At 43.8% G+C, this 17,271-nt stretch overlaps 1 protein-coding gene across 3 annotated transcripts in view; it reads left to right on the forward strand.

Annotated features, from left to right (window-relative positions):
* Positions 1-17,271, forward strand: part of LOC118334584 (enhancer of polycomb homolog 1-like) — a 22,837-nt gene that overhangs the window by 2,001 nt on the left and 3,565 nt on the right. For 2 of the 3 annotated variants that reach the window (XM_035670542.1, XM_035670541.1), the window contains exons 2-11: positions 4,274-4,433; positions 7,798-7,943; positions 8,204-8,410; positions 9,466-9,614; positions 9,959-10,106; positions 10,313-10,477; positions 11,220-11,309; positions 11,665-11,813; positions 12,142-12,572; positions 15,798-16,151. In XM_035670542.1, coding sequence (XP_035526435.1) covers positions 4,334-4,433; positions 7,798-7,943; positions 8,204-8,410; positions 9,466-9,614; positions 9,959-10,106; positions 10,313-10,477; positions 11,220-11,309; positions 11,665-11,813; positions 12,142-12,572; positions 15,798-16,151 — 1,939 coding nt within the window. In that variant the 5' untranslated portion in view covers positions 4,274-4,333. The remainder of the gene's footprint in view (positions 1-4,273; positions 4,434-7,797; positions 7,944-8,203; positions 8,411-9,465; positions 9,615-9,958; positions 10,107-10,312; positions 10,478-11,219; positions 11,310-11,664; positions 11,814-12,141; positions 12,573-15,797; positions 16,152-17,271) is intronic. The other variant, XM_035670543.1, reaches the window with a different exon arrangement.

Below are 17,271 nucleotides of genomic sequence, written 5' to 3' on the forward strand. Positions count from 1 at the left end.
ACACACACACACACACTCTGGCAGGCAACCAGTTTCTCACTGTGACCTTGCTGGTGGGGAATGTGGGGCATGTCACCTGTCCGAAGTCTCTACAGCCTGAAATTGAAAGTTGCCTTTGTCAGCTGTTTCCCTATTTTTTCCCCCTCCTCTATTACTGTTGACAGTTTCGCTGTGACGTGTGTGTGTGTGTGTGTGTGTGTGTGTTGTGTGTGTGTGTGTTGGGGTTAGCCGTGCGAAATTAAACACAGCCCAAGGCAGGTTCCTTGCTCAATTCTCATAGCGACTTTGCCAGCTAGACAAGCTCTGCTAGAGCAACTTCTAAGATGACTGTGAATTCAGGCGTTTTCCATTTAACCCGTGGAGGGTTGTTCCCTGATTGTGATTAATTGCTTCCACTTAATCATTATGCATCATTAATGGGCTACATTAAAGTTATAAGGAATGTATTTTTGCCTCACAGACAGTTGCTTGTATGTTATTTTACCGGCTACATTAATTCTGTTGCCGTGAATTCCCCACCGCTCTTACGCTGGGTGTTAAGAATCCCACACAGGACACCGTAGCTACGCATCCCTCGACAGCCCAACCCGACCGTCCCCTGCGTCTGTCCATCATGTGAAGTGGCATTTACAGTGTCTGGGACAGTAGCTGTCAGCGGCGAGACGGGTGGAGGCGGCTCCGGCTGCCTCGGCAGACGTGACAGTGATCGATGTGGTCATTTTAGAAGGCTATTTCTGGACTCGTGTGTGTGTGTGTGTGAGAAAGCGAGACCAAGAGGAGAAAAAAGAAGTGTGTGAGGGTAATGCAGCTATCGCTCTGTATTCTGACTGTTCTCCTCAATCTAAGTCCATTTATTCTCGGGCAAATAGCCACCGCCAGGGAAGTAAACAAACACGTTGCTTGATTAGGTTTGGCAACCAACGTGTTTTTGCTAAAGGCTGTTTGATTTCAGGAGCCCCCCTCCTCCCTCCTTTATTGCGGAGACGCCCGGAGAAGTTGATGCAAGTGGGGTTCGGGCGTTCAGTGGGAATCGGATAGGAATATGAAGGTTATGCAAGAGTACATGCACAGTGGGAGGTCGCGGGAAATGCTTTGAGTTGGTTAAATGTGTACGAGTTTAGAGTTGTGTATGCAGACACCTTAAGGGGGAACGCTGGGAATAAAACAGACGACGCTCGTCCACAGCGACTTCTTAAACTAAGGGAGTAGCTGCGTCGCCGGAGCACGTGGCGCTGTAAATGTAAATTACTGTCACTCGCCTCGGGTATAACAGACTGCACGTCGTTAGCCCCAAAAGTCCAAATGGTGTTGATGAACAAAAGCGCTCTGGGACACAATGAAGCAGACTGAAAATGTTAAACACGATGGTATACGTAATAAAGTTAACTTTGTGGCAGTACTGCAGTGTTTTCATATTGTGGTGAAGTGCGTGCTGTGATACGTTTGTTGTCAGTAACCAACGCTCATTAAAACCTTTCAGAAATGAGACTTTTCACAAACTGGACTCTGATTTAATAATGTGTGTGTTCTCGTGCTGTTTTTATTTAATGAGCATTACCTCCTTCCTTCAAGTTGTTTAGGAAACATTACGTTTGGAGTGATTGTCAGGATTTGGCCACATCATTCAGTCTTGGTTGGTCGATGGAAAAGCTGCTTTTCTAGTCTGAATGCAGTGTTACTTTATGAAATGATACATGGCTATAAACAAGATGGAAACGCTGCTTTGTGCCTGCAAGGTCTCTGTGTCAAGGACCCTCTGGTAGAAAAGCTTGTAGCGTTGAAAAGCTCTGCAGTTTGTGCTGTTTTTATTCTTCTAAAGGCACAAATTAAAGACCGTGTTCAGCAGCGGTCAACTTCAGTTTTACTTGACTTATGTTGCCGGTATAATAAGCCGTCAAACCTTCAAGCAGTCGTGTGCCAGGAGAAGCTTGAATTAAAACAGCTGACGTTAAGCACTAAGCTGTAAAACGACCTATAAAACCAGCTTATATAAATGTTGAAGCAGTGGTTTTGTCATTTCATACAAATGTGTTTTTTTTGTTAAATTCACAGGGTGTTTGGCATAAACGTAATGAGGCACCATAATCTCTTTCTAACTCATCGGACTATCCAAACACTGACAGGCCCGCGTTGGTATTTTATATAAATATGGTTCGTCTGATAAAGTATGATATATTAAATCACACGTACTTTCCCAATCCTGCTTGTGAATTCAGTGTACTGTTGCAGTGAATCCTCATTTTAGAAGTCATTTAAAAAAAGCTGGCTGGTCGCACGCAGAGCTGACCGTGTTGGACAGATGCAGACGTAGCCGGTAGATCATATTGTTATACATTATATATGCAGTGTAAATGCTCACTTCAGCTGTTTTATTTTAAGAGGATAAACTGCTAAAGTGGATCCTCTTTAAGGTTTGTTCGTTACACACCAGTGACTGAGCCCAGGCTGACTTACAGTGGTTGTTTTGAACCATAACAGACGGGTTGTTCTGTTGTATTAACGCCCACACTCGCTGCCTTTTTGACTCATTCACTCACTCTCTACCATCCCCAGGCACAGATATTCTCTCCCTCCACCGCGTCCTCTACCCTTGTGTCTCTGACGGCCGCAGGGAAAACAACAAACACACACCTTCCCCCCAGAGAGCGGCTGTACGAGGCCGGCAGCACGCTGCACTGTTGACAGGCCGCCTGCCAGTGGCTCAGCGCCCGGCTCGAGGCCAAAGGCTCTGCTACTACGTCTGACTGGGACGGTTCAGACGAGCAGCCCGCCAGCAAACCAGTTAGTCAGCCCGTCCAGCCTGTCTGCCTTCCTTCAGGCACATTACCCTCCGCAGGCTTGGCAGCGGCAGGCTCTCGTCGCACTCGGCGGCGGGTAGATAAGGCCAACTGACACAGCGTCGGAGACAAAAACAGAGTCAAGTTTCCCTCATTTGATGGTGGTGATGGGATGGCAGGTTCGGATTTGTCTCCGTCCAGCGTTTACGTATCATCCTATACCCTGTTGATGATTTTATAACCATTAAAATGATTCACGTATATAAACCACGAGCTTTGTGAATGCGTGTGTGTTTATTTTTAAACAGAAGATTAAATATTCAAAGCTACGTGTCTGGCAGTGTGGATTGGCATTAAATGTGTTGGTTCTGTTTTCACCTGGCAGTGTCGTTTGTCGTCCTGTAAAGGCTGTTTTTTTTTTTTTTTTCATACACTGGGAAACGTTTGGCAGCCAGACAGTAAGACAATGTGTGACTGGATAATCGTCAAGATTTCCTCCCACAACTCTGTTTTGCAGGTGTACATTTAACTTGTATCTGCATGAGTCAGCGTGTTATTCCTCAGCAGAACAAAGGCTTGATATTATGTTGTCAGTTTGGCAACGTGTTGTCGCAGTTGCTTCACAAATAGGTCCTAAGTTGTGCCCTGTTTGAATAGTTTTCTTGGATTGTGTCGTTCGTTTCAGCCCCTTTTTCTTTTTTCTTTAAAGATTCGGCTGTTGCTTTTTGAAGTACCAAAGCTGTTCAGTGTTTACTAAACTCTGACTGTGGATATTGTGGCATCAGAGTTAAATGTCATACAGGTTAGGGTTGGCTGTCACTGTAGAACAACTGGAATATAAACAGGTATCCGTTGAAGAATAATCGGTAGACTTTTATGTCTGTTTGAACCAAATCAAACTGCAGCAGCGGATAAATGAAGCTTAGCATTAGTTCAGCCATGCTCGCTGATTAGCATCAGCTTTTTCATTCATGCTTTAAAATCACTTGCTCGTTCAGTCGTGTGGCTTTTAGCTGACTAGTAACACCCAGTCATATCTGCACACAGCCCGGTGTGTGCTGCAGGTTTGAGGCTGATATCGAGTCGAGGGAACTAAAAGATTAAAATCTGATATAGGGAATATTTCTTTTTAACAAACGCATAAATAAACAACTTTTTTTATTGTGACCAAGAGGCATACTAAACAGTTACTAAACATTTAACAGTTGAAAATAAACCTGTCGGTGCTCTTTGGTGGATTTTGCCATCTCACATCGTCTCTAAACTTTTTTTTTTTTTTTGCCTTGATATCAGTTTTTCTTTGAGCCGTGTGGCCAGATTTTTTTTAAAATTTTAAATCCATTATGCTAGCTTCATATGAGCTTGATGGTTTCAAGACCTCTGTGTTTTTAAATAATGATACTCAGCCCCAGTTTTTTTTTTTAATATAATCTCTAGTAAGACGACGTCCATCCTCAGCGGTCCAGCTGTCTCACCTCCTGTCTTTCTCTCCGTAGGAACACCATCTCCAGCGGGCCATCTCGGCGCAGCAGGTATACGGCGAGAAGCGGGACAACATGGTCATCCCGGTCCCCGAGGCAGAGAGCAACATCACGTACTACGAATCCCTCTACCCTGGGGAATACAAGATGCCAAAGCAGCTAATTCACATACAGCGTAAGTGGGCTTCTCTAATGGCAAATGTGATGCGGAAAGCAGAGAGAATGAGTTGGTTGTTTATTGGGTTGTTACTTCAGTTATTTTGAATGCATTAAATGACACGTGGGGACTGTTGATCAAGTTTAAGTGTCAATTTGTAGAATATTCCACATTAGTGTACCTTTTTTCCATTTGTAAACTCCACTTTAGGCTCGTATTATCTCATTACATCACGCTCAGGCTTACAGTAGTCTCCAACAGAACGCTCATAACTGGAGAAAAGGTTGTCTGAAATTGCATTTAAACCCATGTGGCATTAAAAGTGAGGCGGGTAATCAAGATGTTTCCTGGCTATGGGAACTTGGCGAAGTCGGCTGCGTAAAAAGCCGATAAAGCGTTGAATCCATTAAGTGACTCAGAAGCTCATAGGTGGAACAGGAGGTCTGTTTCTGACAGCTCTTCATCCATGTAATGGCATCAGGCGTGTGTGTGTGTGTGTGTTATGAGTTGTCATATGTTTGTCAAAGTAAATGAGTTTGTGAGATTGCTTAGTTCAGTAACCATGTCTGTGTCACAAGTGGTTGCCGTGATTGTTTCTCAAAGGAAAGCAATTTGCCGTACCCTAAACAGAGACGCTGCTATCAGTTGAAAGCTCAAATGACAAATGTTTCGTCCTGTCAGATTGCTGTCGGACTAATTTCAGGGTTTCCTCAGAGGTCCAGACAGTCTGAAACGTGTGGAGATCTTCAGGACCGGATGGTTTAGTGTGTGTTTGTAATATCTAAAGAAATGTAACTACGAGTTGTCTGTCGTTTAGTTGTGAGTTGCTTTACGCAAAAATCTGTAAATCCAGTGAAGAAACGAGTCTCTGCGCAAGAATATTGAGGTTTAAAATGTGAAAACTCGCCTTAATCTTATAGAATTTCCCTGGTGAGCTTTCTGTTTTGTTTTTTGTCAATAACACATCCATCTGCCGTACCCAGTCTCGCCTTGATGGCAGCTCAATCTGAAAGTGATTCGCTTTAATTAAACCTGGACTGAGGTATCGTTTCTAAAGATAAAGCGGCAAATACTTCGTATGCGTCCGTACATCGTTTGCTCTCTAAATGTTGAGTGCAGAAGCTGTGCATGTCTGATGGAGGCCAGGTTAATTTGATTTCAGCAGATGTGGCGGCTCTTCTTGCTGCTGAATTAAAACATGAACTTGCCGCTGGCTGTGAGTTTGGCAGCAGAAAGGAAAACGAGAAAGCGTTTCTGCATTTGAATTAGCCTGACATGGTTTGACACGGCAGTCTGACCGGTCACTGAGGCTTGAGACAAAGTAGAAGTCTTGAAAAGCTAAACCAAAAGTGAGTGGGGAGCTTTTATTGAGTTTTATTTGGTCTCTCGAGTCAGAAACACGCTCACACTGGACCATTAGGAAAGGGCAGAGAGTCACATTTTTCTGCTTCATCTAAAATTATACTGATGTATCTTTGACCTGCAGAAGTATTCGGTGTTCATTATTTAGCTTTCATGTACACATAAATGCAGACTCCATTAAACTGTCTGATAAAGTGTCAGGTCAGTGAGTTACTGAGGTTGGACGTGACTGAATGTACCGAGTCCAGTTGTCTGGAAGGGCAGATCTGCTGTAATTAGGCCTGATAATCATCTAATGTGTCCCTAACCTAAAGATCCAACAGATGCTGGGTGAGCTGTCCTCTAAAAGCGTGTGTTTATTGCAGTTAATGTGGGTTATTAGTCCTGTAGGGTTATATCTTCTGTCGAAAGTAGCTGCATCAAGTTTAAATGAGGTTATACATTTGAGGATATGCTCCGTTTTCACTTTGGATACTCTCGCAGTCTGCTGGGCGCTCAGATTCTTGTCGTTGTTTTAACATGGTCTGTATTAATATGGCTGCTAACGTTGCCTCTCCTGTCCTCCACTGTTCCACTGCATTAGTTTTCATCATTTGTTCGGCGTTCTAGAGAAACGCTTTCTGAGCTGTCACTTACTGACTGCAGCCGCTGCTTCTGTTTTGATCAGAGCCGTTTTCTTTTGTGTTCGCAGACGGATCCAACTCTGGTTTTTATTCTTCTCGCCAAAACCGCTCTCTCGTCATCGTGTGGTGTAATAGAGGGACGGTTTAGTTAAGTCCGTATACGTGAGCAGTCTAGCAGTTAAATGTTGAAATGTTATGCTTAGACTTCATTTCGTTGTAGGATTTTCTTTTTTTTTTCATGTGTCGGGTTGAATTTTGATCTTAGCCGTCATTAAAATACTTAATCATTAAATGATGTATTGTAGCTTTGGACCGCCGTGTAGGAGGTAACCTTGCCTCTGTGGTGGGCGCCGTGTTACAGAGCAGAGGATGTTCTGCATACTTCTCGTTTGTACATCGGCTGTGGGACTTGGAAGTAAACAAACTGAAATACACTTGCGGGTATAGAGTGGCCTTGACAGCCGAGCCGAGCAACCATTTGTGTATACCAGACACACAACCTGTCATTACCTGTCAGGACCCGTCTCTTTCTTGAGTCTAACTGGATTGCTGCTGTTGCCCGCACACAGAAATCATTTCTCTCTCGTTCTTCTGTAACTCGAAGGGATTGAAGTCGGTTTTTGGTGTGCGATGCTGCATCTCCATAATGAAGAAGTGTGCGTTTGGTGTTTCAGAGCGATTGTTCAGCAGTGCCATTAAGTAAACTTGGCTGGGAACGGACTAGATAATGATTTGTAATGCTGCATGCGGTGCCTCCCGTCATTACCAGGCCAATTAAGCTGAATTTTGACTTTTGGCTGCAGCTTGCTGTGCAGTCTGAGTAGAGAGGTCATGTTCACTGGATCGCTTTGAAGTTACAAGTCAAAAAGTTTCCTAAGTTGCTTTAACTGCCGAGGATAGCCTGAGTAGTTCTCAACGTGTGCATTAAACCCCTTCACATTATGTTTATTCTTCCTGATTCCTCACACTCACTAGACATCCCATTGAATGGATCCATGCTCTGGGACTACAAATGTACATTTCCCCACACAGGGCGCAGTATCCGTGATCCGTTTGATAAGCTAAAACGCGTGTGTTGGAACAGTGTTCAGACACTGAGGGCACTATTCACGAAATGCGTATCTAAAATATGGGGAATTACAAGAGGGCAGGGAGGAAGAAGAAGTGAGAACATTAAACCAAAAAGTAAAAAACAACGAGGGGTAGAGCGATTATTTAAAGAAGCAACACACAAACGGCCAGAAGGACACAAGCTGTATTTAAGAAAAGACATGTTGAATGGGCCAGTGTTTGAGTATTTTATTGATCCCTTTTATTAGCTTTTTGTTTTGACGTTAGTAAATCCGTATAGACTATCTCTCCGTGTCTAAAGTTTCCCTTTCTCGACCTCCCTGCAGCTTTCAGCTTGGACACAGAGCAGCCCGACTACGACCTGGACTCGGACGACGATGCGTTTGTCAACAAGCTGAAAAAGAAGATGGAGATCAGCTTCCTGCAGTTTGAGGAGATGATTGACCGGCTGGAGAAAGGCAGTGGACAGCAGGTCGGCACTGTTTGTGTCTCCATCTGCCCCCAAAACAATGCCAGCCGTAGAGAAAGGCCATGAAATACCTTACAGACCTATGCACAATGAGCTTTTGAAAAATGGTGATACCTACATTAAATAGTTGGTAACACAAATTTGAAACCATTTATGGTAAGACAGTCTGAGCAAAAAAAGCCTGTCATAACAGATTTGTCACCCCCACCGCCGCGTGAACGCATCTTATTTATCAAATTGTAACCTCTGTCTGTACTTCGTAGCTGGTGAGCCTCCCTGAGGCCAAACTGCTGCTGAAGGAGGACGACGAGCTCATCAAGGAGGTCTTTGACTACTGGAGCCGCAAGAGGAAAAACAGCAAGGCCAACTCTCTCATCCCGACCGTTAAGCAGGAAAAACGGGACGGCTCCAGCACCAGTGACCCCTATGTGGCCTTCCGACGGCGCACCGAGAAGATGCAAACCAGGAAGGTTGGTGTCTTTGCACTCTGCTTTATTGGCTGTTTGTACGTGGCTGTGATCCTGGCAGTTCATGACGGATACATCCCTCTGTCGGTTGGTGGATTTCTGAAAAACAGGTTACCTGTGTAGCTTCTTCTAACTGTTGTATTGTTGGATATGCCACCAGTAGTTGTGTGACTGCCATTAGGCACGAAGAACCGCATTCTCATACCTTGTTGCAAGAAACATTCTGTCATGCGAGATGCACTTCTCCTTGTGTGAAATAATTTTCACACAGTCATTACATTTCACTGTGCCACTGTCTTTTGTGAAGCTTGACCAGATTATCTTGATCCGGTTTGCCGTTTTGTAAACACCGTACCTGACTAACCTGTGATGTAGAGAGAATAGACTCTTGACGGGCCGACAAAAAGAAGAATGCTGTCAGACGCTGCAACCGCGTTCAATGAGCAGCGTCTTACTTTACTTGGTGTGTTGTGTCGGCACATAGCTTTGTGTCAGACAGCTGCGGTCTGAATTTAAAAGGGTGAAGTGTGAGATTTGGTCTGCTTACTGCTCGGCAAGCTGAGCTTCTGTGAAATGGTGATTGATGAAGGTGCTTACGGTTCATTTAGAACGAGACTTAAGTCCCCGATCACAGATGTTTGAATCTATATACAATTCAAGTCTGTTACTGTTTAATAATGCCATGATGGACCAGAGATCAGAGTCCGATAAAAGCACCTTCCAAACCCACCAAAGTGACCAGATAGTCTGAGAAACACAGCACCTCTTAAGAATAGATTTTAAATTAATGTACATTGATTCTTTTATTAAATTAGTGGCACTACGCTGCTGAACACAATGCAAAAACAGACTGCATGAAATAGTTTTCTCTCAACCCTCTTGTAAAGGATGTATATGCCACCAAGTGGTCATTTAAAGAATTTAGCCTTTATATTAACTTTATTATCTTTAGTAACCTGTTTGCTTTGATCCAAATAACTTTATATATGTTTATCTAAGCATTATATGTTGCTTGTTATTAAGTGTTGCTTATACCCCTTTCTTCCTGCGACACTCAGAACCGTAAGAATGACGAGGCGTCCTATGAGAAGATGCTGAAGTTGCGCAGGGATCTCAGCAGAGCCGTCACCATCCTGGAAATGATCAAGAGGAGGGAGAAGAGCAAGAGAGAGCTGCTGCATCTCACACTGGAGATCTTTGAGAAGAGGTGAGCCTGCCTCTGGGGCTGTACACATAATGTGTTAGTACAGAAATAAAACAAAAAGCAGTTAGACAGCAGGCTGGCAGGGTGGAGACAGCAGGGCGATGATAAAAAAAGAAAGCGCCGGGAGAGTGCTCAGAGTTTAAAAACTGGAATAAAAGATAAAAGAACAGTTAAAGCCAAGTTTCCCCTCCATTTGTGGGGAATTTATCACTGTTTGTGAACTTTCATTGATGTAGTTTAAGGGGGAAAACTTGAAATGGAAAATGAAATGGTTTGTTGATCAGTCCAAGACTCTGATTGGAGAAAAACTATTTGGGCTTATCCTTTTTTCCCTTTTTCTTTTCCAGAAATGTAATGTCAGACTTTGGTGGTGAGGTGATGGCAGAGGTTTTGGCTGAGCGGGCGCTGGTGAGGCCGCAGATCATTCCGCTGGTCCCCCTCACCAACCAGTACCGACACCAGGACCACATGGATCTCAAGGACTATAAGTCTAAGGTGAGGCTCAATGTTAAGGACATGAACTGTAAAGTTGGAAATGTAAGATTTCTGATTAGAAAGAGTTAATTATCCACAGAATAAAAATAATCACATCATCAAGTCACATTTTAAATAAGGAATATTGGGAAGCTGCGTGTAAGATTCAAAATAGTGGGAAGTCTCTGATTGTGTCTCATGAGTTACCTCTTGTTTCCTCCCTTCAGCCCGAGAAGACGGAGGTTCCCCGGCAGAAGAGGAGCTACGAGAAGAAGCAGAAGGTGTTGCCTCTCTCGTCGGGCATCCCCCACCACGCGGGTCCTGTCGTCTTCAACGCCAAGGACCTCAACCAGTACGACTTCCCCAGCTCGGATGACGAGCCCTTCTCCCAGGTAAAACGCGGGCACTTATCCATGCAAAGCCAAGCACGCTGTGCAGACGAAGCACGGCGCTTGTAGATGTTTTTGCTGGATGTGTTCAAGTGAACGTGATTCTGATATTATGCTTTCAAAGTGGCAACAGCTAGTATGTCCTGATAAGATTTGTTGACTGCCAAGCTCAAAGAACTTGCTGGACAGGTAAGGTTTTTGAACAACAGGGAGACCATCAAACGCTGCACACATTAGTCAGTTGGCCTCTGAGTTTGTGTGCTGAAATAAGTCCGTTTATAGAATTCAGGATAAGCTCATGCAAATGTTAGGGTTTTTTTTTTTTTTTTTTTACCACTAAGTAGAAACCGAAAAGTGCAACTAGCCACAAAAATTATAGGGAACTATGAAAAATGGCATACAATGTTTGCCTAAAACAGATGAGTGGATGTGAAATGAGTAAAATAAAACTCTGTGTGGTTGTGTATTCTGACTCTCCCTTGAACACATTTGTTTTAAAGAGTGATTTATTGTCTTGTCAAGTTTAAAACACGGCAACAAACTCCCAACTCTGTCCGTACTTCCACTGTTAGTGATTTTAAAGGCAATGCACTCTGCCCTTTGTCCTGATAAATCCACTCAAAGTTGCACCACCACGTGATACGAGTGGGTAGGATATGCATTTTAACCAGAACCCCTTGGCTCCAGTGTTTCTAAATTCTGCTCTTCCAGTGACCTTACTGACCTCCAACCTCTGTGTCCACAGCTGCACTCGGGCTCCTCGGAAGCAGAGGAGGAGAACGACCCAGATGGTGCCTATGCCTTTCGTAGGAAGGCAGGCTGCCAGTACTACGCTGTAAGTACTGTGTTCATCCACACAGTTGGTATTAAAAAAAAAGCATATTGGAGCTTTACGTTCATACAGTGGTTGGTTTAAGTGGCCCAGCAGTGGTTGTAGATGCTTTTAAATGCTCTTCGGGAGCACTGATTGAAAGTCTGTGCAGCAGGTTTTTATGGTTTTTAGAACTCTGTTTATAGCGGACTGTTTACTTTACAGACTTTAGGATTATCTCAATATTTAAGGCATTTAGTTCATAGTCCACAGTAGACTGCTTTAATGAAATAAAACAAAAAAACAACCAGTCACAGATCGTAAAGATCCGACGATAAGAATGCAACGAGGTGACGTTGAGCATCCTGTCTGTTCCCAGGCTCATCAGGATCGTGTGGGTAGCTGGCCATGGTGTGGACCCTGGGAGGACGGTTTGGCAGAAGCTCGGTTTCGCTACAGTCTCACCACGCTCACCGTGCCGCGGCGCTGCCTCGGCATGGCTCGACGACGCGTGGGACGAGGCGGCAGGTCAGTCTAAGAATCCTGTTTCTGAGAATTGCATTTTTGTTTTTAGGGCACACACTCATCGTTGTGTTACTGTATAGAAGGTGATTCAAAGTCTTACTGGCAATGGTACAAACATAGTAGCTGTAGACGTTTCTTTGGTGACAAGGAATGGGCTACTTTAGTTTTCTTATTTACTGCAGTATCAAAAACTATAATAAGAAGGCTTTGATACATAAAGATCGAAGCTGTTAAATGTCAGCGAGGCCCGTTATGTGTTTACTGTCCCGGTGTCCAAGCACTGTACCTGACCTCCTCCTCCTCCTCCTCCTCCTCTCCTCTCCTCTCGCAGGGTGTTGCTGGACAGGGCGTACACGGACTATGACAACATTTTCCACGGACTGGATACAGACATGCTCGACCTGCCTCTTCCCCCCTCTCCTTCTCCTCCTCCTACTACTACTTCACGCTCGCCGGCCGCCGACAAGTTTGCCAGTACCTCAGAAACAAATACCTCAGACAGAAGTTCCTCCTCCTTCAACTCCTCTCTTTCCTCTCCCTCTTCCACGGACCTCAGTCAGATACTGTTGAATATAAAGTCGTGCCGATGGAGGCACTTTAGACCACGGACACTACCACTACATGAGCTGGACAATGCCCACCCGCTATTCAGGAAGTTGAGTCGAGGCCTGAAGCGGCCTGTCTTGGCCTCCGCAGCAGGGGGACAGCCCTACGGCTCTCAACGCCCGGCGAGGGTTGTCCCTGTACCCGCACCCGTTGCTGGTAAGTGTATCGTCTTCCTTCAGACACAAACAGTTTGCGCTGATGGCAGTTTGGGGTGGTTGATGATGAGTCACTTGTTTAATTACGGAAATATATTATTAAAAACAGGATATGTACCCGCCACTAGCAACACTTTTACTAAAAACATGTAATTCCTCAGCCCTAGCGGTATTTACCCATGCACACAGTTTGGGTTTTATTTGCCCAAGAGCTGAGATAACTGCTTCTGAATTTTCTGCTGTCAGCGCTCTATACTGGAGGTGAATACAAACATTTTTGTGCAGAGAAAAACCTTGAAAAATGAATTTGAAAGATTCGCGAGCAGTGTCTCTTTTCCCAGAAACTGTCCCAACAATTACTCTGTAAAAGTAGCCTCCATGTAAGAAGGATGGAAAGACTTCTGTTGAGTTTTTGAAATATATTTCTTGAATACTTGCAGCTTAAATGGAGTTCAGTCTCCACCTGATTGTGTTGTAGAGGATCTGTTAAAACCTGGGCACGTGAAGCAGAAAGTATCTGTGTGTTTTGGTTGAACGGACTCTTTAAAAGAGGTGTGCTAGTTCAGAGAAGTAATTGGCAACTATCCAAGAAACTCAGGATGAACACTCCTTTCCTTTTTCCTTTCACCCCTCTATATATATATATATATATATATATTCTTCTCTCTTTGTTGAGCTCTTTTTTGGTGATCATTACTTCTTAGTTTAGATTTTATTTAATTGCAGGACCGTTGTTGACCCTGTCCTCCAGCTGCATTGTGAAAGGGCTTTTGTTTTCTTGTTGTTCATCATTTACAGCTGTTGCTTGGCATTCACACTGTGTCACCTCCCATCCCACCCAGTCCCACAAGGTGTCAATTAAGACTGGGGTTGATAAATAAATTCATGAGATGCACAGGATTTGTTGGGGTGTGTGGGCACAGAGGCGTGGAGCGTTGAATACAAACTAAATGCCACAGGTCCCCGGTGGTGTTACTGTGGTAGCAGTCAGGCGGTTGGTGTCTTGACGTCGCTACAAGCAGTTTACAGGAGTTGTGTATGATTTTTGATTTGCATGCAATCAATTGTCTAGTGATTTATTCTTGAAAAACCAATCTGCCTGTGAAGTGCCGTAAATAAAAGTGAAGGACACCGATGTAATCAACAAGAGAGCTCCACCACTACAGTTGTCCAGGGTCCCACAACTGTGCCACACTTAACAACCATTGTCCCAAATTTAAGTATTTTTTTCATTCTACTTAATAAGAATAGTTTAATATCTTTGTTTCAGTAAGTCTCATCACTTCATTGACTCACTCTGGTCTGCTGGTTGTTCCTTGCACTTATATCTCTGTTCTTTTAGTCATCGGTTGAGTTAAAGTTGCTTAGTTATTTCTGTTTGATCAATAAATGCATCACTGCAAAGTTCAGTGCCAATGTGAACCTGTGTCTGGTTACACACTTATTTAGCCAAATTATCACAAACTCACTGAAATTGAAATACAAATCTACAACGGGAGGGAGAAGACCAAATTAATGGAGATATTTACAAGCTCAAACAAACTATTTAGCTATAGGCTAAGCAACAGGAACCTCCTAATCCAGAGATGTGGAGAATGTGGCCAAAGGAGAGGACGAGACCCCGGTGGACTGCGATTACTCTGAGCAGCGTGAATGAATTAATCTCTAGCACGAGTCACCAGATCACTGACTCTCTCTTTACTGGTTTTGTGTGTGCGGGTGCATATGATGTGCCAGTGAACGCCTAACAATCAAAATGATATATATTCACATAAATGTAGTAATTTCATTTGTAATTATATATTTCTCTACTGTCCCAGATGTTGTATTTTAGTGTCCCAGGTGCTTTTTTTATTGCCCCCAGGACAGCAGGACATCCTGTAGGTTTTAGTGCAGCTGTACTCTCTGCACAGCTGGGTTGAGTCTGCAGAGAGCGGCCGTAAAGCTAGGTTGTAATTAATGGGTGCAGTATTTTGATTAAATGTGACGGTGTCAGATTGCACGAAATAAGCATGACCCGTGTTCCAGATGGGAGCGCGAGCGGTTTTCAAATGAGTGCCGGACAGTCCTGCGTCTTGTGAAGTAGTAAACTGAAAGGCTCACAGGGAATAAGAAAATCAATATCGCTCGGAGGCACAAGGCCACGCAACACTTTGAAATGTGGGAATAGCACTGTCTAATCAATAGAAAGCCAGTAAAGAAAGACTGAAGACCATGTTATTTACAGGATGAATAGCTGGGATGGGACCTTGAGTGGACAGAAACATGCACACAAGAAACCAGACGTCTGAGAGAAACCAGGTTATGGCAGGAAACTGCTTTGACTTGCTGTCAAAGAAACAGATTTCTTCCCTACGAAGTAAATTATTCCAGCTTTGGTTTAAAAAAAGTGTATTATTGAAGCTGAAAGTGAAGTAACCTGGTTACTGATGTGCAAGTAAACACACCAGTTGACAAGCACCACTATGACTTGATGAAGCACCCGGAGCATCTGTCCTGTCTCGTCCCAACGCACTCACTCATTCCCAGTGGAGTGCAGACTTGATGACACTAGTGTTTTATATTAGTGCTAACAGGTGGCGCAGACTACAAGCTCTTTGCTCTGATTCTCAGACTGCACAGCGTATGGTAGGAACTCCGATTGTAACGTTCGTCAGCACTCAAGTGTTTATGGTAAAGGAACAGATTGAGCTTTCAGACCTCACCATGGATGAATGAGAACTTGGTCGTAGTTTCTCTTTTCTCAGCGGCTGCTTTATCAGTGAATGCAGCACTGAGTGGGTGTGGGTTGATTAAAGTAATGTGTCTGCATTATTGGGCAGGCACACAGCCATTGAACCACCAATAGTCTTAAAGATTTGACAGTGTTAGACGAGAAAGGATGTTGATATTGTCGTTGGATACTCTTAAGAGAAATGGGTGAAGTGGAAGACGTGGTGGCTTTAAAACAACCTCATGTGGAGCTGATGTCACTGGGTAGACACTTTGCAAGAGGCTACAGCAGGTGTGGCCGAGCAGTCTTAACAATAAGAGCCAGAAATAGCTGCTGTATTTAAGGGCCATGTCTCAGCACACACAGAGGTGGAGCCCACGTACACAGACACAGTGTGATTGACTGGAACTCCTTGGTGGATTTGGTTATTAGAAACCCCGTGTGTGACTTTAAACATGTAAATGATGGTACGAATCTATTTCCAGACTTGTGACGAACTCTTGTCTCTCTCAGCTTTCACAGCCGAACAGTACCAGCAGCATCAGGAGCAGCTGGCCCTGATGCAGAAACAGCAGCTGGAGCAGGTCCAGCTGCAACAGCAAGCCAACAGCTCCACCACTGCAAACAGCACACACGTCAGTATCCCACAGTCCCTTCAGGCTCTCCGACACAAAGTGAATGTGGTCGTCTCTCCAGTGACTTTAAACAGTTCTCCTCACCTCCAACAGGGCCTGGGAAATACGTTAGACCAGGCCAGCGCTCAGTTCGCCGCCTCGGCCGTAGTCACCGCCGACCAACTGCTGGCTCTTAAAACCAAGGAGGAGCTAGCCCTGGGAGGCGGAGTCAATGGCGTCCTCTCCCCCTCAGGTATGACAACCCTCCAAAAAAACCCCGGTAGGGCGGGTAGGCTTGGTCAGCGGACTTGAGCTTTTGAAAAAGAGACAGAGGAGACAAGAAGACGGCGGAAAAACATTTTGTATTGTGTAAATAAAGTGACTTCTTTTCATTGAGTGTGACCCTCTTCTGAACTCCACATGCAAAAAGAGAAAATTGGTCCTCACAGTGATGGCTTTAGTAATTATCCTCATGTTATTTAATGATGTGGTCCTAGTCTTAATAATTAACTACATTATTTTTTTTGTGTCTGGTGACCATCTTGATTGTTTACAACCACAAGCAACACTGGGAAAGTTTTATTAGTGTCTGGATATGCTCTTAGACTTATTCCAACTTGTGATTATTTCTACCTCCCCCAAAATATAATTTGTTTTGGGAAAAAAAAAAGAACACAACCGCAAAGTTATAGAAACTAAAAAGCAATTCAGATTTTTTTAAAGTGCTCTTCACCCAAGTGCTGCAACACAGTGACACTGAACAGACAAAGCAAACAATGAGAGTAAAGTAATTACAGTCCTAAAACCCATAATGGAGTTGCCCTGAAAGAGCAGATAACGGCACAAAGCAGCCTGAACAAAAACCTCTCGCACTAAACCCCCAACAACAGATGACATTTCAGGCAGCAGGATTTAGCAGACAACTGAGAAAAGTGACAAAAACTGAATTTCCATTTGATATTGTTCTGCAGATGAAAACAGTGCATCAAGGATCTGTCCTTTAAAAGATAAAAACTTAGTCAGAAAATCTCTGTGAAAGAACTTTTGTGCGAGTACTTACTTTCTTGGGGATTTCTGGTGAAGAAGAATAAATCCAACTCATAAATGACCTTCTGCCTCGCTGTAGATATTTAATATTGTGCTCAAGTCTTCGGGTTGACGTGGCATCCGTTTAAACATCAGCACACGTTCCCTACAGCTTCTTTTGATTGGTTATAGCGAATTACACTTCAACAGTTGTTTATATTCTAATGTTATAATACATTCAGTGCTTCAAGTTAACAAAATAAATAACAGGGTTTTTCCTTAAAGAACAGTTGATAATTAAAACCTTCCATCTCTAAATCCCATCTCCCACCCCTGTCACCAACCAC

The sequence above is a fragment of the Morone saxatilis genome, unplaced genomic scaffold (assembly GCF_004916995.1).
Source record: "Morone saxatilis isolate NCDOM2014 unplaced genomic scaffold, NCSU_SB_2.0 Contig23, whole genome shotgun sequence".
Classification (NCBI taxonomy): Eukaryota; Metazoa; Chordata; class Actinopteri; family Moronidae; genus Morone; species Morone saxatilis.